Raw genomic sequence first — 24,266 nt, 5'->3', positions numbered from 1 at the left:
TTTAACTGCCCTTCGCAAGCGAGCCATGGTCAGTCACAAAAACATGGCAAGAGGGAAAAAACCGAATTTGCTATTCACATGTTTTTCCACGTTCGATTTTTTACCTTCTCGCTACATTCAATATTTACATCTGTGGGTGATGAGTGATGTGTGGCGATGGAGAGCAAGCCTGAGGACTGAGTGGCAGTTTGGCTTAAATAACCAATGCAACCCACAATTTCTGTGGGTTAGTCTGAATTCAAAGCATTTTAATGCTCGCACAATTGCAATTCCAGGAACAAACTCTTAGAAGTTATCCTAGGCGGAAATATTCGTCCATTTCCATTGACCTTATATACACTACTGTTTGCGTTCTATCTAAGCTGTCAATAGGAATTATTTAATACCCACAAGCTAAGCTCAACCATCGACCATAACAGCAATATTGTCAATGCAAGGACTTCAGTAAAGAAAAGAAAATAATTTTCTTTCGTACATTATTGCTCTCATATTGTACCAACAGTCGCATTATTCTTATTCTGGCGCTTATCTATTGGTTATATTTGCTTTTATATTTTATTATAATTCTACTTATCCATCCTCGTGTAACGGAAGTATGAAGACTGGTTTTTATACTCAGTACATGAAATGTACAGAAGTATATTAGGTTTGCGGGAGCTGAAAAATATAACAGGCAGAAGGAGGCGTGGCAGACCCCACAAAGTATATATATTCTTGATCAGCGTGACGAGACGAGTCGATCTAGCCCTGTCTGTCTGTCTGTCCGTCCGTATGAACACCTGGATCTCAGAGACTATAAGAGATAGGGACACCAAATTTTGCACAAAGATGCCTCATGTGTGTATTCTATACGAGTTTGTTTTATTTTTTTGATTTCCCCCCCACTTCCCCCCTATGGGGGTTTTCCCGATTTTCCATTCGTATAATCGCATATATCTCGAAGACTATAAGACCTAGGAACACCAAATTTTAGTCCCAGATGCCTTATGTGAATACGCAGAAAATGTATATTTTGGAATTTCCCTCCCTCCCCCCTCTCCCCCTCTCTAACTCCCGTAATTCTTGGAATTTCGAACTACAATTTTGGAAATACCCCCAGTTGGTTATTATGTGTCCGTATGCCAAGTTTCACTATGATAGACCGATTTAACGAGAAGTTATAGCCATAAATATATTTGCTGCTGCAGCGCTGCTCAAGCGCTGCCCGCGGCTGTTGTTGATGCTGGTGCTTTGGTTGACTGCTAACATGTTCACACAGACACGAATAAATGCGCATAGGCATACATACACTCACACAGACGCAATTGCTATGGAAATGTGCAATTATACACCATTTACGTGAGTTCGAATAGCGAGAAAGGTAAAATCGATCAAAATTTTTTTATTTTCTATAATTATTGTAAACATATGTACAGAGTATTTCAAAGTCGGGACACCCGAGTTTAGCTTTTTACTTGTTTTTAAATCTAGCTTTCAATGTGTGTTTCTTTAACACAGAACGTGTTAAATATGTACATTCAATATGCACTTTGGCTATACAATTGAATACCCTTTATTCGTATGGTAGCCCTAAAACCCTGGGATGGGTCGCGATTGAAATTTAAAGGCGGCGAACGGATATTTTTCTTCAATTCGCCCAAGCAAACAATATACTATACAATTTTAAAAGAATGGTTTAATAATCGTAAAACTATGAATGCGTGTACTGCGAGTGAATGAAATTAGAAATATAAAGCCATAATTTGTGAACATTATTTGTAAGATCAGCAGTATCGAAGAATAGCAGAAAGAAGGGGGGACTCCCTACGGGTTTGTTAAGTTATCAAGGGGTGCCATCAATTTGGCAGATAAGCAGACAATAATCGATATCGACGATAATCTGTGGTGGATCAATGTAATACAAGTATATTGGTAATGTTATGAATACAAGATTTAAATAGTTTTTGACGATAGCTCGACAAAAGGCTAAAATTTTCCGCAGAAATATAACAAAATATTCAGAGCAAGATTAAAAAACCTTAGAAAAGTCGTTTGTATACAGTACAGTCACAAAATATAGATTAGTTCTTTGATTGTTTTTTGAATTTATAATAACTCAAGTAATTTCTAATAGGATTAACATTTTCAATTCCTTAAATGTATTTTTATTATTTTCTAAAGACACACCCAGGATTGTTTTCAGCCTGATATATGGTTAGCATTACGTTTGAATAGTGATTTCTCTACATTCTATATGTGTATATAGTTTGTCTGTAATAAAACAAGCAAGTTGAAAATTAAATTAAAGAAAATTATTGCGTGCTATGAAATTTTTGTGAGCGACCGACCAAACGCATTTTGTGCAGTGCACACGGTGCGTATACGTATTAAATATCTGTACAGCGTCAAAGTCTCTTTATGGACACATTCAAATGGAATTTTAAAATTGCAATTGACATCTGTACATATGTACGTAGGATATTCAGACACACAAATAAGTAATAATATATTTATTATGTATTCATATGAATTTATTCATGCTGCATATCATTTTTATAAATAATTTATAACGGATTTGCTTTGGCAAGAAATACCGAAACGAATGCCAGCAGTACAAATGGTTGTATGTTTGGACTCGTATGTGTGTGTGTGTGTGTGTATAGATGTCGGCATTAAAGTATAGCTTTATGAGTTTATATGAAAACTCAATTGAGTGTCACATAATTCGCAGTGCTTTTAAATCGTGCGCACACCCACAGACACAGTTCTATAGAATATTTAAGCAGCACACATATTCGGACGCCCGTGTCTGCATTTCTGCCATGTATGTAGATATGTATGTAGATATGTATGTAGATATGTATGTATGTATGTATGTGCGTCCCCATCTGCCGAATTTATGGCGATGAAAATCCATAAATGATAATCTAATCAATTTTATTTGCGCATTTCCATTTTGACATGAAACGCAGGCTCAAAAAAACCAAAATGGTGGTCGAAACAGATGTAAGGATAGAGGCGGAGATAGATACAGAGGCAAGTTACGTTGCAGCCAACTTTTTATATCTTTAACGAAATAATAATGGAGTGTAAAAGTTTCTCGTCTTAGTCTATTTTAGGTGCGAGGATTCAATTGCCCCACACGATTATTTACCTTTAAATATTCACTCAACAAATTTTGTATCTCTTCACAAGAAAAGTTAATCATTTCAAGAAGTAAACATGAACTAGTTTAGAGATTCAAAAGAGCAAATTTAAATTGCAATTATCTTGGCACAAAAAGTATGCTAAAAAAATTGTACATTCGGCACTATAGTATGAATTCGCACTGTGTAGGGATTATTTAGCTGGCCGATTTAAAAATTGTAGTTGGAGTTCTTCATCCGTTGGTTTTTCTCACCCACGAGCTTCAAATATAATATCTGGTCGTAAAGTTCAATCAATTCTTCAAGTGTATATAAGTGTATACATACACATACACATGCACATACACATACATGTGTACATATATGCACGGTTATATTTATGTCCGTACGTAGTTATGTGTAAGCAACTTTTACGATGCTGAGCAAGACGCTTGCCATGTAAATTACAATTCATGTGGCTGTCAACAGCTTTTTTATAGTAGGTGGTCTGGACGCCTCCGCCTTCGGCCTCTTCCGCCAAGTACTCGTACATAGTCGGACATATTTGTGTTATGCGCTGTCAACATGTGGCAAATTAGATAGCAACATGCGAATCGTGTCGCAGTTTGCCACTCAATGTTGTTGCAGCCACATAGTCGTATTTTTTAATGCAGGCCACCCATCAGCTTATTTTGTTCTTATTTCTCCGGCTTATGTGTTTTGTTAAAACTGTGCAACTGTGCTGGGGATAACATATATACTTTAATATATATATATATATATATATATATATATATATATATATATATACATACATTCATGTACATATGCGCTGGTATTGGTTATTTGGCATTTCATTTCGTTTGCTGCCAAACTTTCAATGATTTACATGCCAAAAGTTTTAATGGTAAAAATTTGCAAATTCGCATGCATATAGTATAGCATTCGTATGCGATGGTTAATGGTACAAATGTTTTTGATATACGAGTATTATAAATATAGGCTTGACGTGAGGGCCGGCCTAGATTAACACACACACACACATGCACACACACACATTTCAGTGCAGTCGACTGTGGCGTTTGATGAGTCTTTGACTATGGCTTGCGTGCTGCTTTCATATAAATCATAAAATTTATGGCACTATCCGAACAACAATAGCATTGCCAACCACACCAACAACAACAAACGTCAAACGCATGTATAGCACAATATTGTAATACAAATAAGGAACTTAAATATTGTGCTAGATCCATCCTCCTTTAGAAATGTTTGAATAAAGAGTGATTTCTTGTTTTTAGTTTTCATTTTCAACAATAAGTGTGTCGACGATGGGAGAAATTTCAAAAAATAATCTCATGCTGCCTGGGGATGAGGATTCGGGGAGTCTCGTCAAGTTCTGTCAACCGTTTTCAAAACCAAAGCGATCGATTAGTGTTGTCATGCTGTTTAAGAATATCTGCCTATTAAATATTTTGCACATACCTGTTTGCCCTTCAGGTATGGAGTATATAAGCTTTATAAAATGTATCGCATGATTCTTAAGCTTCCCAAGTATATATAGTTTTTCTTGGAGGAAAAAATATATTTTACTAATACAAATCAAATCCAAAACACAGTTCAAGTACAATTTTATTATTTTCGTGAAAATGTACTTTTTTTTATTGTTAGGTCGCAATGAACATATAAAGCAAATAATTAAGTAACAGACATACACACAATTTTGAAAGATTCTTCATATAAATTGTATATATTATATATGTAAGATGGAAAGGCATTGCAGCCAGATTGGCGAATCACCCAGAAGCAGCATCGTCGTCAGTACTCGGTACTCATTTGTTTCAAAATTAGTCACTCCAAAATGTACTCATCACATAAGTATTACAGTACATTAAATCCTAATCTAATCCGATCTAATATACTTTGTATTAGAATTATTGGTACTTTCCATGAACACATATAGTATACTACATTGCTGATAATTATTCGTTTTTAAGAGCTTCTATAATTCAGAATTTGCTGTGTTATCCTCTCTTTTATCCAAGTCCATCCGTGGCCATACATAGCGTCCTCTGATCATATATAAATGGAAGAGATGAGTGCCTTTGAGTCGTGGTGCGAAGGGCGCTTAGACTTTAAGTATGGCTGAGTGCCCTGGAAGTGTGTTGCAAATGCTATCGCCACTCAAAGTGTGTTAGGGTGAATATTTTTCAAATACGTATACTCACACTCTTCAGTCAATATGAAGATGTAGCTTCAAGCCGCAAAATGTATGCTACACATTTTTTTCCTGCGTTAATGCAAAACCAAAGTTAATGTTGCTTTTGATATTTTTGCTCGTGAAACCTTTACTTTTTATTTATACTCTGTCCCTCAAAACGTACAAGAGTATGTTAGGTTTGTGCAAAAAGAAAAATGTTGCAGGCAGAAAGAGTACAGGCACAAAGTATAGTATATACGGGTAGATTCTTGATCAGCAAGACAAGTCGATGTAGCCCAGTCTGTCTGTTTGTGCGTTCGTCCGTATGAACACCTAGATCTCAGAGACTACAAGAGCTGGATACACGAAATTTTGTACACAGAAGACTAATACAAATGTGTACGCAGTAGGGGTTTACTTTATCTTCTGATGCACCTCACTCTCTTTTTTTTAGTGATTTTCCATAACTCCGTTTGTTTAAACACCTAGATCTCAGAGATTGTGGGAGTTGGAGACAGCTTATTTTGTTCAAAGATGTTTTACGTACGCACGTACAAATGCATTTCAAAATTTTTGTTAACCCCACCACTCCCCCGCAAATTTTCCATGAGTTCTGTGATTCTCGAAATTTCTTACTTTAATTTGACAATTATATTCGATTAAGTTTCAAGTTCAAGTTTCTTCGTAATACTAATATTCGTACTCGTCCTTAGGTAGAGAGTATTTCAAAGTCGACTTTAGCTTGTTATGTGTACATTTACATTTTTTTCTGGCTCCCCCCTTTATAGCCCCCCACATGCACACTCACACCTATACTTATACATTAAAGCAAATTGCACGCGCACTTTTGCCTTTCGTGCAATACTTATTTTATTTGATTTTTACTCGTCTGTTAACTTTGTCTTAAATAACTTTTTGAATTATGTTTGAAGACTTGTACTATGCTCGTAGAATGAATAAAAGAAGCAACGACTTTGCCGTTGATGTTGGTTTTCTGTGTCTCTTCTCTGCCTGTTTGGATTTCAACGTCGTTTGATTTATTTGGCCCACTCGTTGTTGTTGTTGTTGTTGTTGCTACTGCTGCTGTTGTAACTTTTTGCACTTTTGCGAAGCGAGGAAATTGAAGAGTTGCCCCAAGAGACGCAGCGCAAACTGTGCAACATGCATTGAAATTAGCCCACGCCCATGCAAATGGAAATGGCAATGGTATTGGTAATGGTGGTAAGAGAGAGAGAGAGAGAGAGAGAGAGAGTGTGTGGCGGGGTAGGGGCGTGAAAGGCTCGAAACAACCAAAAGCTGAACTGTCAAGTTTGTCAAGGCAAAAGCAAAAGCAAACTATCTGCCAAAGTAATGGCAAACTTTTTCGGTTAAAAAATTATTATTTATATTGCAGCATGTGATGTTACCAACCGGGGCCACAAACTGAATATGTGGTGAAGCATGGCATGGATGGGGCACGAGCGAGACTTGGCGAGGAGGGAGTGAGCACTTGGCGGCAGTTTATCCTTAATTTGGCTTTCAATAATTTGCTTCAAGGGACACAAGCGCTTAAAAAGCATCAAATTAAGTGGTCAGTGGTGGACTCGCCAGACAGTCAACATTTTGAGAGGCAGAACTTTGTGCCAGCCAGCACTCGAAACACTTTTTAAGTACATAAGTATGCGTTTTTATGGCAAAATAGCAAATCGTGGTTGTGTGCAAACATTTTGGTGATGCGTGCTCAAATTATTAAAAAAGTTGCATATTTGGGATCACTGGACCAGACCGAGCATGGGGAATCAGGGCCGCAGAGCAACGCCAAAATGATGCGATTCAAAAGTTTGAAGCGAACATAAACCTAGACCTCATTTACGCTATAAAAAAAAAGAAGCGAAGTGGGTGTTTTTGTGGACTAATAATTCAATAAAAATGGATAGACAGAATGTTAAAAATAAAATGAAAGCGATTATGTGAAAATAATAGATGACGTTAGGGGTGTGTCTGTGCTTTTGTGGGCAGTACAGATCTGAGCCTGACAAGCAAGAAAAACAGCATATATGGCTATAAGCATGGCAGCTTTAACATTTCACATAGATACATAAGCACTAACCGGATATAATTGTCCAATTTGGGTAGCAATTCAAAAAATTACGGGTGTTATGGACGAATACCAACTTCTTCTTTCTCGGTCTTAGGGTCCCACACTTATACTTTTCGAGATTCTTGCGTACATACAGACCACAGAGACTTGACTGTGGCTATATCGATTCACCTCTACGTACTGATCAGACTTTGCGGCATCTATTGGGCACTAAACTACCTTTTGGCTACTTAGTTGAAGGCTCTGGAAGCCATTGCTAACACAACTTCAGTAAGTTTTCAGATTTTAAATTTAAGTTGGCATACCTCTTGGGTACAGGATATACTCGTGTAAGCTAGGGAGTGTCCGGAAAAGGTAAAAATACAAAAAAAAGGCTTTTAAAAAAATATGCTTTAATATGTTACTGAACTCACCATTTCGCCGCTTTGGGAAGCTTACAGCCCTGACCGGAATGACACGCGTGGCTTGAAAAGTCCAGACTCTGACTATTTGGAGCTGACAGTCGTGTGCCAAGCTGCAGTTTCCGCATTTTGGGGGTTATTTGGTTTAAGGCTCACACACACCCACACATTCACACACCCACACCCACACACAGCGTTGCCAGCCAACGTCAAAGTTACGGAAAAGTTCTGAAACGCAACTCCCTGCTGCTCCGCCTCTAGCCCACAAAAAGTTCTCGCTTGCGTCGTTTTATGTGCACGGAAATATTTTTAGCCAGTTAGAGAGAGCGACATTTTAATTTAATTTGGCTCACAAAACGAAGAACCAAAGAACAAAAAATCGAGCACAAGATGAAAACAAACTCCGCTCAAGTTTTTCGTTAAGCTGGCAATTTTTGTTGCTGACAGCGAAATTGTTGCAGTGTTTGCTGTTCTTGTTGCTTTTTAGGTGTTGTTTAATTTTGATTGAGCCCAGTTTTCGACACTTGACATTTTAAATGGCATCTGAACAAGCGGTGAAAAGGGACACAGGGTGCTTCAACAGAATGATGATTGCAAGGACTCCCGAAACGGGTGTTTGGCTCTGGCTGTCTAGCTTTTGTTTTCAAATTTCTTTAACTTGGGTAAATAGCACAAAAGCTGCAAATTAAAGATGACCAAAGAGAAAAGCAAGGAATATAATAAAATTAATTTACCTGAATGTTGACTTCAGGGATAGTTTAGCAAATAAATAATTACACTTCTTATGCTTAATGGACTTCAAAGCTGCTTTTGATTCAGCAAATAAGAAAAATTGATTGCTGAAAGGCACGACAAGCACGAAGCATAACTTTTTAAAATATAGGGTAATAATATTGGGGAGAAAGGAAGGCTGTTTACTCTTCATTGTTGCGCGTCTAGGGGGTTTCAGATATGAAAACCATACCAATTAAATCTTGCTGTATGCCAATGATGTGGTGGTAATGGAGTTACAGAAAATGAATCCTAAAATGTCAGCTCGAGAAAGACTAAGGAAGGAGACGTGTTACTGAAATGCTGGATTGGTTCGTAAATGGCGAGGGTTATGAGATTGTAAAGGCTTTGATGTTCTCCCCCTACATATGGCGATACGAATTTTTTCCCCCAAAATTTGTCCAAAAAACGTGAACATAAGCAGTGTTGTCTTAAGAAAAGTATGGCCCTTTTATAAAAAGCTGGTAGCTACTGAGAAAAGTTATTAATAATACATAAGTCCTCCAAGCTGCAGGAGCGGATTCGGTCGAGCACATGTGTGCACGAGCATGTGTTTTTGGAGTCCATCTACAACATTCTCCTTTGTTTGATTCCTGGCAACACAGCAAAAAGCGGAAGAAAAGGAACGAAACCGCTCCTGTGGTTTGATTGTTGCGCTAATAACTTTTTTCAATATAAACCAAGTTGAAGTGGAAGTAGAAAACTTCACACACTTAAGTGAAAGTGTGCAAAGTTTAGTTTCTTTTAGCTCCGGAATTGAGGGCATTATTGAAGAAATTCTGTAACAGAACAGAGAGTAAAAAAAATGTAATAAGCCCGTATTGACGAATGGAGGGACGGACAGATCGATTTGTCTCGTCATCCTTTAGAATTTTTCGAATCAGACTAACCAACTATATAATTTGTATCATTAGGGTTCTGGGTATTTTCTTCTATTTTTGGGGTGGAGGAGGGGAAATGGCTTATGCATTTCTCAATCTACCGTCGCCGAGAGGTATGTGGGGCTCCCACCCACAACCCCATCTTCTATTGGACCTAACTCCACTTCGGAAGTGATTTTGCATTGCTTCGAAGTGAGGTCTTTTATGATCTATGCGCTCTCGTCTACTTTCTTCAGGTCTATTACAGCTACTAGTCTCCAATTTTCTTCGCCACGTCATCCATGTACAGGGTACAGGGTGTAAAAAATCATACCTCTTCGCTAATAGAGGGTTAAGCAAGCCTGGCCAGACTGCAAAAAGCGGTGTACCACAAATATTCAGGTATTGCCATTTTATCGTGCGAAAAAGTTAGACCTTCCCCACAAGAGATAGGTATAGTTTCAAGGAACCCATGGCTGGCTGCCTTAGTAGTTGGGATTGAGCTCAAATATTAGGGTACAAGACTAGCTAGCAATTATTTTTGCAGTAATACATGCCTACAACAACTCATAAATAAGAATTTCGATTTCAAAACATGATGCCTTGTGCGACAGGTTTGTGAGTTAGTTAATTGCTGTTGTAGTAACAACAAATCACATAGCTTTTCGCATTTGTCTTGCTGCATTTTTTTTATACCTGTACTGTTGTTTTTTGTATATTTTTCTGTTGCTATCTTTAGCTGGTGCTGTTGCTGCTGCTGCTGCTTTAATGCCGTGCGTGTACGTATTGTCATAACCTCATTTAATTTTGGTGCCGCAAATACAAAAACACAAAAAAGCAACATCGGCGGCACCAACAGCAACAGCAATAGCAACAGCAACTAATAAAATTGTGGTCTATTAAATGGCATGCCACTTATTGCATCAGCAAAATGCACAGCAGCAAAAAGACGGAAAGACAGAGGAGGGGGAGAAAAAACGTAAAACGGACCGCAAAACTAAACAGTACAATAAAGCACAGAGAAAATCGTTGAGCGAAAAATGCCCATAAAATGGGTTTCCTTTTTGCCAAAATGCAGTCGGTCGAACAGACAAATGGACAAACTGGCTGACAGACAGACAGACAGACGGACGGACGGACGGACAAACAGACTGACTGGCTAGCTGGCAGACAGGCAATGATGTTATTATTACACAAGAGCGACCAGGCCGTAAACAACAACAACAAACAAAGACAGCACCAACACCAACAATAGACTGAGAGTAGGAACAGCAGCAGCAGCAACAACAACAACAACTCGGTCAACACATGTGAAAACTGTTTTATAACCAACAGTAACAACAACAACACGCACACACTAGTCATTTGATACGTGTATGCTCTATAAATTGAAAACCCCTTAGAGGAGTTTTTTCAGTTTTTGTTTCAATTCAAATATCAATGCAGAGTTTATACTTGTTCAAGATTCTTCGGAGTTAGCTATTTGATAAGGCATAGGTTTAATTATACTATACTTAGTATTAAGATCAACTTAGTATAATTGATTGCTTTATTTGCAAAGGTCCCGTGCATAAATTATCGTTGGATGCCTATCAAAAGGATTCTTTAGGTAGCAGCAGATTATGGGCATCAAAGCACAATCAAGCGATTATTATTTATTTATTTATTTATTATAAGTTCCTAGTGCGACAATAAAGGCTCTTATAAATTAATGCAGTAGTCACAAAAATATTGTACAACTGCTAACGCACCGATCTCTCAAAAAATCAATCTTAATACCCAATTCTATATTCATTATATACTCGTAGTACTTATAGGATGAAGAAGAAGAAAGTAGAAGAAAGTATATTTTTATTTGAAGATTGTAACAGGAAAATGGATGGGTGCAGGGTATATACGAAACAGGCAGGCACGACTCGTTTGTGATTCAACTAATCAGCTGTTGAATTTTTATTGAAAATGTACTTTATTTTCCGTTTTATTTTATTTTCAATGAAAACATAATAGTTTTCTTCAGAATAACACGAATATTATTGCAGTTGTATTTACTTTGGAAACTCCACTGATTCTAAAACAAAAACTGAGAGTATTTAGAAATGGGTATGCCTTTGTTACAATTTGTACATTCATTTGTCTGTATGTAAATATTTATGTACGAGTATGTGTTTTAGTTTTGAACATAGTGTTCGATAATAATTTTGTATGGTGTTGTTGTTGTTGTGGTCCGAAACCGACAAACCAAACCGCACATGTAGCATACAAAAAACATTTCTATTTTTATTTTGTTAGCAATTTTCGGCTGTTGTCGAAATTGTCGAAATGCAGTTTGTGGTGAGAAATTTTGGTTTCGCTCTATAACTAGTGTGTGTGTGTGTGTGCGTATGGACATGAGGGTGTGTGAGCGCTAAGAGGCGGTCCTGTTCGACATTTGTCAGAAACTCATTTTGAAGCCGAAAAATACTTGGTTTGGTTATACGCACACACACACACGCACATATGGATACATATATTTCGATTCTAGAATGAAATTGGAGGAATTGATGAGGTCGTAGGGTGCTGGCGCTTTTTCGACTTGGTTAATGGGGTGGGACAGTATTAGCTTATTGGTTTGTTGTCCGTTGCGCTGTGCTGTAAATACCGTGTACTTTAAGTTCTAAATTCTGGTGGAAATTTGCAAAAGTGTACGTTAAGTTTTCTACTCATAGTAGAAAGAAGACATGCAGACCTCGTGTATAAGCAGCATGCCGAAATGATTCGATATAGGCATTATGAGAACCGAAATCTCTGAAAGAGAAATTGCTTTCTCAAGTGTCTCACTTCAAGAATACATTAAACTGAATCTTATCCCAAAAGAATAATATAGGAATTAATTTAAGTCCCAAATTGGGGCTAAGGCTGTGAAAGACGCATGGAATCTCACACTCAACTGCTCTCCAAATTCAGTAACTTTGTTGATTGACTTGGCGTTTCTTCTAATATTTTCTGCACCAACAATATATATAACAAATATAAATTTAATAGAAATTGTGCATGTAGGGGTCTGATTAAAGTTAAATCGAGTTAAATCGCATCCAGGCGAGATGGTCGATTTGACCATCGAAACACACTCTCTGAATCACTGATCCTAGGAATAATCCTGCAGAATCCTTGTTGTCGGGTCTAAAAAGTCGAACTCCCCATTTGACAACAATCCATTCAAAACTTTGTGAAAGGAGAGAAAGGATGAAGAACACCAATAAGGATTGCACTGTCGATGCTCACGTCTAGTTTACTCGATCGTATGCTTAAGACTAACTCTGTCTCGCAGCTCTAAGGCTTGCACTATTATTCGGGAGAGAGAATTTATACGAAATAGTTTGTGAAGAGTATACCCAAAAATAAACAATCGATCTCTGTAGCAGTACTGTTACGAACCAAAATTTCTCCTTTTATTTATAGCCGACTGTTTGTTTTAATGTAGATAAAAATGTCAATATTCAAAGTGAATTATTTAATAAACTCGATTCGTTACTACCTCTTTTTTGTTTATTCGTAAAGACATTATTTAAACCTAAATTCGTTAAGTGACAAAAAACTCTTCCAATTGGAGACCTCTACAGAACTCTTATTCTGTTAACGGCTATTGAATTAGAATCTTCGAATATTGCTGCAATATTTGGTGTCGCAATAGGCAATAAATCTGTCAAAAACAATGTCAGTTGTTTGCTTTTAGCACCGTGTTCTCACAGGCTACAGCAGTTAGGTCTTCCACTTGAGATGTTTTGTTTAAACAAAAATTATTTATTACTGAAATCGAGTCTGCAGGGCACATTAGTCACATTAGCAAAAAAAAATAACTACAAGATCTGTAACACTTTTACTTTTTATATAAATAGTTGTACTTTAAAATCTTGTTGATTGAATTTTTTGTATATTTGAATGAATATGATGTATGTTTCCATGTCTTAAAATTGACAGTTCTTTGTCAAATAAATAAATAAATAAATCCATGCAATTTAAACATCACTCCAACATATTGCTCCCATTGGGAACATTTTCAAACATTAATGGGTCAATCTTTACGCTTTCTATATACCCGAATATAACTTGCTGTTTTGCTAAAATGCCTCGATAGATAATTTGTTTTATGTTTTTCCTACTCTGTTTTACCAAAAATTTTCATCAAAATTATATAGCTGACATTAAAACGATCGGTCGACAAATGATTCTTAGTACAACTTGTTATCAAAATCGTGGCACTGTACCATATAGCTGTTGTAGGCAAGATTCTTATAACAAAGTTGCAGTGACTGGGGTAGTAGAGGGGAGGGTACAGGGCATACAAGAGTCGGGCTGGCGCGACTTAAACGCTCTAATGCGCTTATTATGCAAATTCTATGATTTGCTGCCCACTTGTGGCATTTCATTTTCCGACCAATTTTCTCACGCACACACAGACATGCATTATCAAATAAATAGCAGGAATACATGTAACTATTTAATGGATTTCATTTGACAAGCTAAAAGCTATATTTATTTTCGAATTCATAGAAATTAAAATTACAATTGTAATTAGATATTTGCATATATGTCCATACACATACAAGTATATACACAAATAAGCATATATCTGTGTGTACAGCTCTCGACGGGACTGCCCAGCTATCTAGCTATCTAGCTGTTTAGCTGTCTGGCCTGTCAAAAATTCTGGTGTGCACTTCAAGCCACAAAGCGGGCGAGAGTGCGATTGGGCTAGAATGCTGTTAAAATATTGCAACACACATACTCGTATTTAGATGCAACAATACTGGTGCCCATAAACAAAAACCAAAACAGGACACAAAACACAAAAACAACAAACTTGCTACATGGAAAGTTTGGCAATTGGAATTAAAATTTTCACATTGTTATTCTTGTTGTTGCTATTGCGGTCCTTGCTTGCCATGTGTGCCATTCACATATAGTATGTATGCATAGTACATACGCATATATGTGTATGTATTTGTATGTAGGCTATTGGAATTTGTTTGCAGGTATCTGTTTCAAAGGCCAGTGCAACAAAGCCAAGCAACACTTTAGAAATGAATATTTAGGCTTTTAAGAATTTAAAATAAAGTGAGACCCGTTTCCTAAGCCTCTGTCAGCGTGAGTTTTGTTTTTTGCGTCCCAACTCCAAGTTGAGCTCGGAGGCAGGTTCAAGTAATTGATAAAAACGTTCACAATATTTAACTTCTAAATCATACGCAGGACATCTTAAATAAAGATTTCCAAAAAAAAAAAACAAACTACATTTAAGTATATTTGAAATAGTGCCAGCAAGCCGAAGTACACGAAGAGCTCCTCACAAAACCCGTACGAATGTACACATCTTTTTTTTTCGAGCACTCTATCTAAATCAATATCTAAATTGCGGCAATTTTGTTGTTGTTCACAGCATTGGCGCAACTGAAGGCTTCTATTGATATATCTCCGCCAATTTCCACTTGTTGGGCGAAAGGGCGGCGATAATCTAAGAAGGGCAAATGGCGACCAAAGTTGTGTCGAAGTGTCTGCGATAATTTAAAATAAAAACAAATTGTTGTTCTGTGTGGCACCAATTGCGAGGAACCAGCTACTTATTTAAACTGTATTTAACTTCAAATAGGCTACAAAGTAACTTGGTTGGACCTCAAACAACAAACAAAGCACCACTATAAAACAAATAAAGTTCGTTAAAATCTATTCTCAATCCAGTTTGGTTTTTTGTTGACTAGGCGATAGTGAAAGTAGCAATAATTGAAGATGTAACTAACTTTTCTTTATCAGATGCAGTCTTGAATGTAATTGACATTTAGTTGCCCTAAATTGTCATTAATCGTTAAATAAATTGAATTATTTAACGAAGAAAAACCAGCAGCTTATTTCGGAGAAAATCTGTTACTTATGTACTAAAACTGACAGATGTCGCTAGTCGTGATTTATAAAAAAAACTAATAATTACCGTCTTAAAATTCTTACAGTGGTCTCATACATATATAAAACAATTAGAAACTGTCGTATTATGGCCAAATCTGCTGGCCGATTCGCAACAAAATGTAGAAGAAAAAAAAAAAACAATTTTGATAGCAGGTCTACTTTATTATATTTCTCAACATTTTCACCACACAAATATTCGTTTGATTTATTCAAGTCATACAAAGTAATTATACCTCCAGCCATTTCATTAGCAAGAATAATATTGTAGAGAAAATATGTTAAATAAAGATCAAACCTAATGATCCGAATTGCATGTCATTCAACAGGACCCTAAATGTTGTGTGCTTGTAAAAGTTAGTTAGTTAGTAGTTAAAAAAAAACCTGAACCAAAAAAAATTGCAAACAATTAAATTAAAGTGATTTTCATTCCAAATCAATTTCGCATTTTCCATTTCAGCAAATGCTTTAAATCAGAATTAATGAGCTAGCAGTTAACCTGCAGCGTGTGCAAAATATTTAACTACTTTTATATAAATACATACATGCTTATGGAGATAACAAAGCCAGCACAAAAAAGTGCGGCTAATAAATTTAAAAAATAAGCACTCTCTCACGAGCTTATTTCCATAAATCAGAAGTGTAAATTATATTTATTTTCTGGAAATAAAATATATATATACAAGTACGTCGTATTTTTTTATAAATCAACTTGTAAATGCGGCAGCATTTGGTTGTACAGCTACATGGAAAGAAGAAGACAGTGGCAGGCATCTGCTAAAGCAATTAACAGCTAAGCAGAAACTTTGACAACTCCCTTCGAAAATACTTAGAAGTAGTAGAAGCAGCCAACTTGGCGTATGCGCAATGTAAAATCGACAAATCGTCAGATTCACTTCCGCGCCATGTCATTTCTGTGGCTCTCCTTGCTGTTGTTGTTGTTGTCGCCGTGTCTCGCTGGCGTCAGCTGTCCTTCGGATTTGGCTCCACATCATCTGGCTGTTGTGCGTTTGTCTGTCTGCCCGTTTGTCTGCCTGTTCTGACTAATTTATATGTGCATATTCAATTAGCCTGAGATCGTTGTGCAAAGTGTCGCGCCTTGAATTAGTTCTAACACCCACACTCACACACCCACACTCGCAAAAACAGAATGTCATATCATTATTTAATTGGCAACTGGTGGTAGGGCTACGCAATGTTGGCAGCCAGCAATGCTTTAATTGTTTGGCTTTGGCTTAAGCTCTCGAAGCAAAATAAAGCTTCGAAATGTTGGAGAAAATTTTCTGATATGTATAAGTATTACATTACTGCTGTGAGTCCAAAAAAAAAATAGTTCAACATACTTTAATCCAGCATTCTACTATCCAATCTACTTGTATCGTTTTGATCAAACACGGACATGTAACATCCAAAAATAAATAAATATAAATAAAGATAATGTGAACCCTAGCTCCGTAATTAATAATTTTTATTAAGAAAAAAGTAAACCGAAATTAGATTTACAATCCTAATAAATTAAATACAAACAAAATTAAAAAAAAACGGTATTCCACTTTTCCCTCCGCCACTCCTTAAATTCTGCATTTTAAATAATCTTTATTGCTCCAAACGTTCCCATGGCAACTACAAGTATAAAATAATAGGTTGTACACGAATAAGCCTTGTCAAAAGCTTACTTGTAGTCTGTACATGTCTATGATATCGGATCTGTCATGTTAATCAATGGTATTATTTTTATTTATGGTTGTATTCCTCTCGTCACCATCGTATTAAAATCGTAGTTGATGTTTTTAAAGATTTCTACAATTACATACAATTAAAAAAAAGCTATAAAATTTAAAAAAAATAAATACAATAGAAAATACTTAATATACATTCTATTATAAGTATAAGGATGCTAATGGCTTTTCTAGTCGGCTTTTAATCTCGATCTTTTCATAGATTGCATAAAAGTTATTAAGCTTATGTTTAATAATTTTGAAAAAATTAAAATATATTGTTCTTAAAACTGAACACATCACTTTGTATAACCCATCGAAACTCGCAAGTGGTATCACCATTAATAGTTTGATAGCTCTATAGTATATCTTTCCCTATCACGATTTGGATACTGAATATGAGCACCAAACGAGTAAGCTTTTATCGTGATTGATTTTATTTGTTAATATTTAATTAAGAATCGTATAAAGTATTTTCGATAAAAATGTTGCTTTAACGATAAATAAGAAGCCACAAATTTAAAAGGGTACTAACAAAATTGATTTGCCTGCGAAAGAAAACTATTGCCAGATATTATTGACATACCGTTTCCAAAATACTTTTGACTTGTAAACAAAATAATAATTTTACGGGAGACTGCACTATCAGCCATGAACAATCAGGACTGAAGCCTTGCAACAACTTCTTTTTAAGAACTTGCTTTAATGTTGCTCACCTTCTCAACAATTCATTTCATCGCTTCTCTCTCGCTATCTTCTCCTCTACTTGCAGCAGCAACAATCGTTGAGCGATACAAGTGCGGACAGCGGAAAAGGTGCCAAGTTTTTATTGCGAAAACGCAAATCGAAGAAGACAACAGCCGCCGCAACAACAGTTGCAGTTGCAGCTGCAGCCACAACAACAACAACAACAACATCAGGAACAGGCAGCAGCGAGCACAAAGGTAACTTGCTTTTCGAGCATACAGCAAGAAAACAAAAGCAGCAACAATAATAAAAACAACAACAGCAGCAACAACAACAACAACTATAACAGCAACAATGGGAACAGCACGAGGCAGAAGAATAAAAGTCCAAGTAAAGTGCCGTTGCAAATGGCTTAATAAAAATGGCGGCAAGTGAATTTTCGCAGTGGCCGGTGGCCGGTGGCCCGTGGTCCCATGGCCCATGGCAGAGAATAAAAAGAAAATGCATTAAATCGAAATAGGTGGCGCAAAAAAGTTTAAATTGCAATCATTTGTTGTTTGTGTTGCTTTGTTATTGTTGCAGTTTGTTTTTAATTAATTGCAATTTGCTTGCACTTACAACTAATGCGCTGAGCTTCTTCTTGCTCCTTCTTCTTTTCGATTCTCCCACAGCCAAGAAAAAGGCACAGCAGCACCAGCAACAGAAACAGCAACAACAACACAGGCAGCCCACCATCAAGTGCGTCCTGGTCGGCGATGGGGCTGTTGGTAAAACCAATTTGATCTTGTCCTATTTGGAGAACCGCTTCAACTCGGAGCATGTGCCAACGGCATCAGATATTTATAACGGTGAGTGTGCAATTACAGCTTTCAGCTCCAGATACAGATACAGATCCCGATCCCACACGCACACGCTCACCCGCAACGACATCCACTTTGGATTCGGTTTCGTTAAAATTTGTTCATTATTTTTGGAGAAATTCGTGTTGCCGTTTCTGAAAATTTTGATTGCGCAATTCCGCACACACACACACAGAGACACAAGCGTGTGCGTCCTTATTTGCACACTACAGTGCAAAAGGATTTAGATGATTATATCTGGTTTTTTTTTTTTTTTTTTGGGTAAAGTCTGAATAAAATGACGGAATTTAACGGAAGAAATATTCCGGTAAAATCCCTCTACTCAACGTTCTTAGAAATATAAAGCTTATTACAAATAATATACAAATATGTGGGCTTCTACAGAGAACTTTTGACACTGATGTAAATATTCAAATTTCCATTTCCATTTCTTTTTGGGATTCATAATCCAACAAATAACGCGATTTTATTCTTGAAATTGTGCGACTGGCTTACAAACTTACGTTCTACTTATATTTTAGTATATTTTATGAAATGATGCTTTATTCCAAAGAATTGTTTAGGATTGTGCAGGGAGGAACTTTGCATAACCGATTGAAAAATGTTTGAACTTGTAGAAGAGACAAGTGTCCGACATAGACCAGGTTGGTCCCTAATGTTGTCGGTTCTTGGAGATCCGTTTGCAGAGCGCTTCATTAATCCGCTAACAGCGTATTATTTTTTAGCAAAAACGAGCCTTTGTTTCAAATATTTCAGCGAGGCGGAGATATTTTTCTCTATGTGTATGTTAGAAGTGGTGTGCAGGGTGTTCCAGCTTTTCTATTGATTCTGGTTCCCTGCATTTTCTGCATCAAAAGCCCGTTGTAATGCCCGTCCTCCTGCAATAGATGGAACAAATGGAATACGCTATAATAACAATATATAAATCCTTTGTAATCTGATTGTAGTCCACGCCCAGTTTATTAATTGATATTGATGTATCCAATACCCAACTGTATCATAGCTTTTCATATAATGCCCAGATTGATGATCAAATGCTGTTTCTGCACAAACCTCACTGTTCGAATGAACTTTAAATATTAATCATGTCCGCATACTTATGGCGAGTAGTGTGTATTTGTGTTCTATACGCACACGCACACACCCCTGACTTTTGCTCATTTTCACTTTCGCGCCGCTTTTCGCCTGCGGTGCCACCTTCGACTGAGCTTTTCAACAGGTTTGTTTAACGGCGCTGTTTTCTTTTTTTTTTTTTTTTTGTATACCCTTCACTGAAAAGTGTACGGGTGTGTTGCTGTTGTTGTGTAAGTTTGTAATACTCTGAACGAAAAATGGACGACCACTACACTACTCCCATAGTTTTCGGACTATCGCGCGTAACTTATTTCCTGACAATGTTGTATAACTGTCTTAGTACCGATATCGCTTATAATAACTTCCTGCATGGAAAGCCTGTTTGCTTATAAAGATGTGGAAACTAAACTGTACTCCAAAATGAATACTTCAGTATATATTCAGTATATATTATTTTATATAGAATATAAAAATGCAAGACAAGTTAAATGTGTTCGTAGGGTATAAGCTTTGGCGCAGACAAAGATAACTTTGCAGCTCGCCTTTTGTAAAATTTTCTTTTGAGCACACCCATTTGCGAGCTCATGCCGTGTTATTACCTTCATGTAGCCTCGGCTTCGATTAATGCGGACGCCTCGACGACTGCCTCCTGAAATCGTGAAATGCGCCTTTGCCTGGGCACGTATATGAATTTTTCATTTTGTTGAAAACCAATTTGTGAAATCTTTACTGAGTTTCCGTATGAAGGATGCTCTAGGAAGGCAGGACGACTACCAAGCGGAAGTAGGCGAAAATGATGTTGCAGGCAGCAAGGCAGTGAGCAGAGCATCGACAAACTGCGGCTGTAGCTGTAGCTGGAGCTGGAACAGTCTCTGGCCTCATCCTTGTCAACGATGGGGCAGTGGAAAACTGACGACGAGTCTTGCCTACCCTGCCCCGCCCCGCCAGCCCGTCAGCCAGCCAGCCAGCCAGCCTTATTTGACTTTCTGTTTCGCTGTTTCCGCATTTGCGCGCACTCATGTAGGCACATGTGTGTGGCTGTGTAGGTGTTTTTTTGTATTCTTTATATAAACTGACAAAGAGTGGAAAAATAACAATATAGAATAGATAGAAATAACAATAGTAGTAATAATAATAATGGTAAAAGTAAAAGTAATAATAATAATGATATACGCAGGTCAAAGTCCAGGCGGTACGACCGTTAGGCATTGCTTCGCCCGGCCGATCAACCCGCTTATATCGCGCTCCTGTCCCGCTCCTGTTTCCTGAGCTTGCCCATAACGGAGGCCGCAAAGTTTGCGCTCGCAGCCCACGACTCTTCGTTAGCGAGCATGTTGGCCACAAAGTTCGACGCCGTTGGGGGTGATCCGGTTGTCGCCTCCAGTCTCCTTCTGTCCGCCCCAAACCTTGGGCAATGGAAGGCTACGTGGTTAGCATCTTCCGGTATCCCTCTGCAGGCCGGGCATTCCGCACTGGAGTCGTGCCCAAATCTATGAAGATAACTTCTGAAGCATCCGTGGCCGCTCAGAAGTTGGGTCAGGTGGAAGTCGACCTTGCCATGTGTTCTGCCGATCCACGATGCTACGTTAGTGATTAGCGTGTGGGTCCACCTGCCTTTTGACGAGGCATTCCATCGCTCTTGCCACTTGCTTACCGTCGTACGTCTAGCCGCCGCCCGCGCGTCCCTTCGAGGCCGCCCGGCAGCAAAACTGTGAAGGTAGCTCGCTTCCAGGACGAGGAGGTCGATAGGTGCCATCCCCGAGATCACCAGTACGGCATCGTCAGAAACCGTCCTGAATCCACTACAGACACGGAGAGCGCCAAGACGGTATGTAGCAGCGAGGTCGCGGATGTAGCTCCTCTTGTTCACCGCGGCAGCCCATATCGGTGCCGCATACAGCATTATTGATCTGGTTACGCTCATAAGCAATAACCTCCGACCTTGCTTTGGGCCCCGAGTGTTGGCCATAATTCGGGCTAGCGCCCGTGTGGCCTCTGCAGCTTTATTATTCGTCTGCTCCAGATGCTCACGAAAGCACAATCTCGTATCCAATCTAACCCCAAGGTAGTTGATTGAACGTTTGGACCGCACGAGAGTACCGTCAATTGATATGTGCGCTTGCTCTACCGCCTTGCGGCTGCTGATTAGCACTGCCTCTGTTTTGCCCGCCGCTAGTTCCAGGCCCACGGTGTTCAGCCAGTCAATGATCGACCGGATGCAGCGGTTGCACGCGTCTTCCACGGTTTTGATGTCCTTCGCAACGCCTACAATTGCGACGTCATCTGCGTACCCCACTAGCTCCGTACCGGGTGGGAGTTGGAGGCGGAGAATGCCGTCGTACATGACGTTCCAGAGCAGCGGCCCTAGGACCGACCCTTGGGGGACGCCAGCAACAACATTGAGGGATTTGGTGCCAGACAATGTGTGAAACCTAAGTATCCGATCGCTAAGGTAACTTCTAATGGAGCGCACCAGGCACGTGGGTACGCCTTGATCCACCAGTGCGTTGAGAATGCATCCCCAGTCTGCCGAGTTGAATGCATTTTTGACGTCGAGGGTCACCACCAGGCAGTATTCTTTGGCACCTCCCTTCCATCTGCTACCTGATATTGCCTTCGACGCAAGATCCACCACTCTACTGATCGCGTCTATGGTGGACCTCGATTTCCGGAACCCGTACTGATTGGGGGATAGACCGATTGCTGTTTCAAGCCTCGAGCAAAGCAGTCTCTCCAGCACCTTACCGATCGAGTCCAGGAGACAAATCGGCCTGTAGGATGAGGGGTCTTCGAGTGGTTTTCCCGGTTTCGGCAGTAGAACCAGGTTCTGCACCTTCCAGCAGGCAGGGAATATGCCTTCCCTGATACACCTTCCGAACAGAGTAGCGAACGCCCCAGGGTGCATACAAAGTGCCAGTTTGAGTGCGCGGTTGGGTATAGAATCCGGGCCCGGCGCTTTGTTAAGCTGCAAGCTACGAGCAGCCAGCAGCACTTCCTCAGTGGTGACGTCGCCTAAGGCAGGCGATAACTCGTTTCTGGTAGGGATCATCGCAGGCGACTCAGGTCTCGAGGGGAATAGGGTATTAACGATTCGTGAGAGTTTCTCAGCATCCATGGGAACATTGCGTCCGCCAGCGTAGATTCGCTTCACAATGAGCTTATATGCTTTCCCCCAGGGGTCGTGCTCTGCTGAGTCGCACATCTCGAAAAAGCATCGCCTCTTGCTTGCTGCTATCGCCCTTTTCAGAGATCGCCTAGACTCCCGATAGGCATCCTGTCTGAGGGGCGACGAGGATGTGCCGCGAGCTCTCTGCGCCATTCTTCTTGCCCTGATACAAGAGCTTCGCAGTTCCGCGATTTCGTTGGTCCACCAGTAAGCTGGTACGTGGTGGCGCCTATAGGGGCCACGTCTGTCCATGCTGGCGTCGCATGCCGCGCGGATTTGGGCCACGGCGTCCATAGCCATAACTTCTGGATCACCGGAGAGCCGGAAGCCGCTGAGGGCGCTTGCGAAGGATGCTGGACGGAAGGAATCCAGCTTGTATGCCACGTTGGCGGACGGTGGATTCAGCCTGTTGCGGGAGGTTGCTCCGACTGTGATTGTGATGGCCACATGGTCGCTTGCCGTATAAGCGTCGCTAATGGACCACATGATCTGGCTGTGGAGGGAGCTACTGGCATACGACAGGTCAATTATGGATCCGCTGCCTGCCCTGCTGAATGTGTGCTGTGACCCGGTATTCAGCAGCGTCAGATCCAATACTGAGAAAGCTTCCAGTAGAGTTCGGCCTCTCGCGTTAGTGGTGTTGCTGCCCCACTCAACTGCCCATGCGTTGAAGTCTCCGCCAATAATAACACGGCTACGTCCCCTGGCGTCGTCTACCAGAGCGTCGAGGACAGAGGCGAACTCCGATAAGGAAAGGCTGGGTGGAAGGTAGCAACTATAGACCCACAGGTCAGAAACTTTGGCTCTAACGAAGAAGTTACCAGCTTTGCATTCCGAGAAAGCGGGCGCTCTAGGCTCACACAGCCATAGTGCAGCTTTGCCGGAAAGATCCACTGCCCAATTGCTGTTGCTGTATGTTCTATATGGCTCGCTGAGTAGCGCCAGACTAATATTCTGCTCGCCGATGGTCTGCAGTAGCAGGTCTTGTGCTGCGATGCAGTGGTTCAAATTGAGCTGTAAGAACCTTATCATCTTAGCAGTCTTACCGCCTCCTTGTACGCCGGACATTTAAAACTTCCTGTGGCGTGGTCCGTCGCTGGCAGGCTGTCTTTTGCGCATAATGCGCATCTCGGGCTGTTTGAGCAGTTCCTGGCTAGGTGCCCCTTTACACCACACCTGTAGCACGAGTCCTTCAGATCTTCCGCGCTGCTACACCTTGCTGCCGTATGACCAAAGCCAAGGCACTTGTAGCAGCGAGTTGGCCTAATCACCCCTCGGATGCGGCAGATTGCCCAGCCTATTCTCACTTTGCCTGCTTCAATGAGCCTCCTTGCTTTCTCTGCTGGCAGAGATAGTACGGCAATCTGTTGACCACCGCTCACCTTGCGGATTGACTTCACTGCGTCCTGCCCGA

The 24,266-nt window shown here is 39.6% G+C and overlaps 1 protein-coding gene across 1 annotated transcript in view; it reads left to right on the top strand.

Annotated features, from left to right (window-relative positions):
• LOC115627478 (AF4/FMR2 family member 4) overlaps nt 1-24,266 on the top strand; it is a 122,978-nt gene that overhangs the window by 82,773 nt on the left and 15,939 nt on the right. Inside the window, exons 6-7 of the mRNA XM_030523156.1 lie at nt 17,838-18,009; nt 18,424-18,600. Of these exons, the coding sequence (XP_030379016.1) occupies nt 17,838-18,009; nt 18,424-18,600 (349 nt within the window). The remainder of the gene's footprint in view (nt 1-17,837; nt 18,010-18,423; nt 18,601-24,266) is intronic.

This window comes from Scaptodrosophila lebanonensis, unplaced genomic scaffold (genome assembly GCF_003285725.1).
Source record: "Scaptodrosophila lebanonensis strain 11010-0011.00,11010-0021.00 unplaced genomic scaffold, SlebRS2 tig00000096-arrow-pilon, whole genome shotgun sequence".
Lineage (NCBI taxonomy): Eukaryota > Metazoa > Arthropoda > Insecta > Diptera > Drosophilidae > Scaptodrosophila > Scaptodrosophila lebanonensis.
This window is presented reverse-complemented; position numbering and strand designations above follow the sequence as displayed.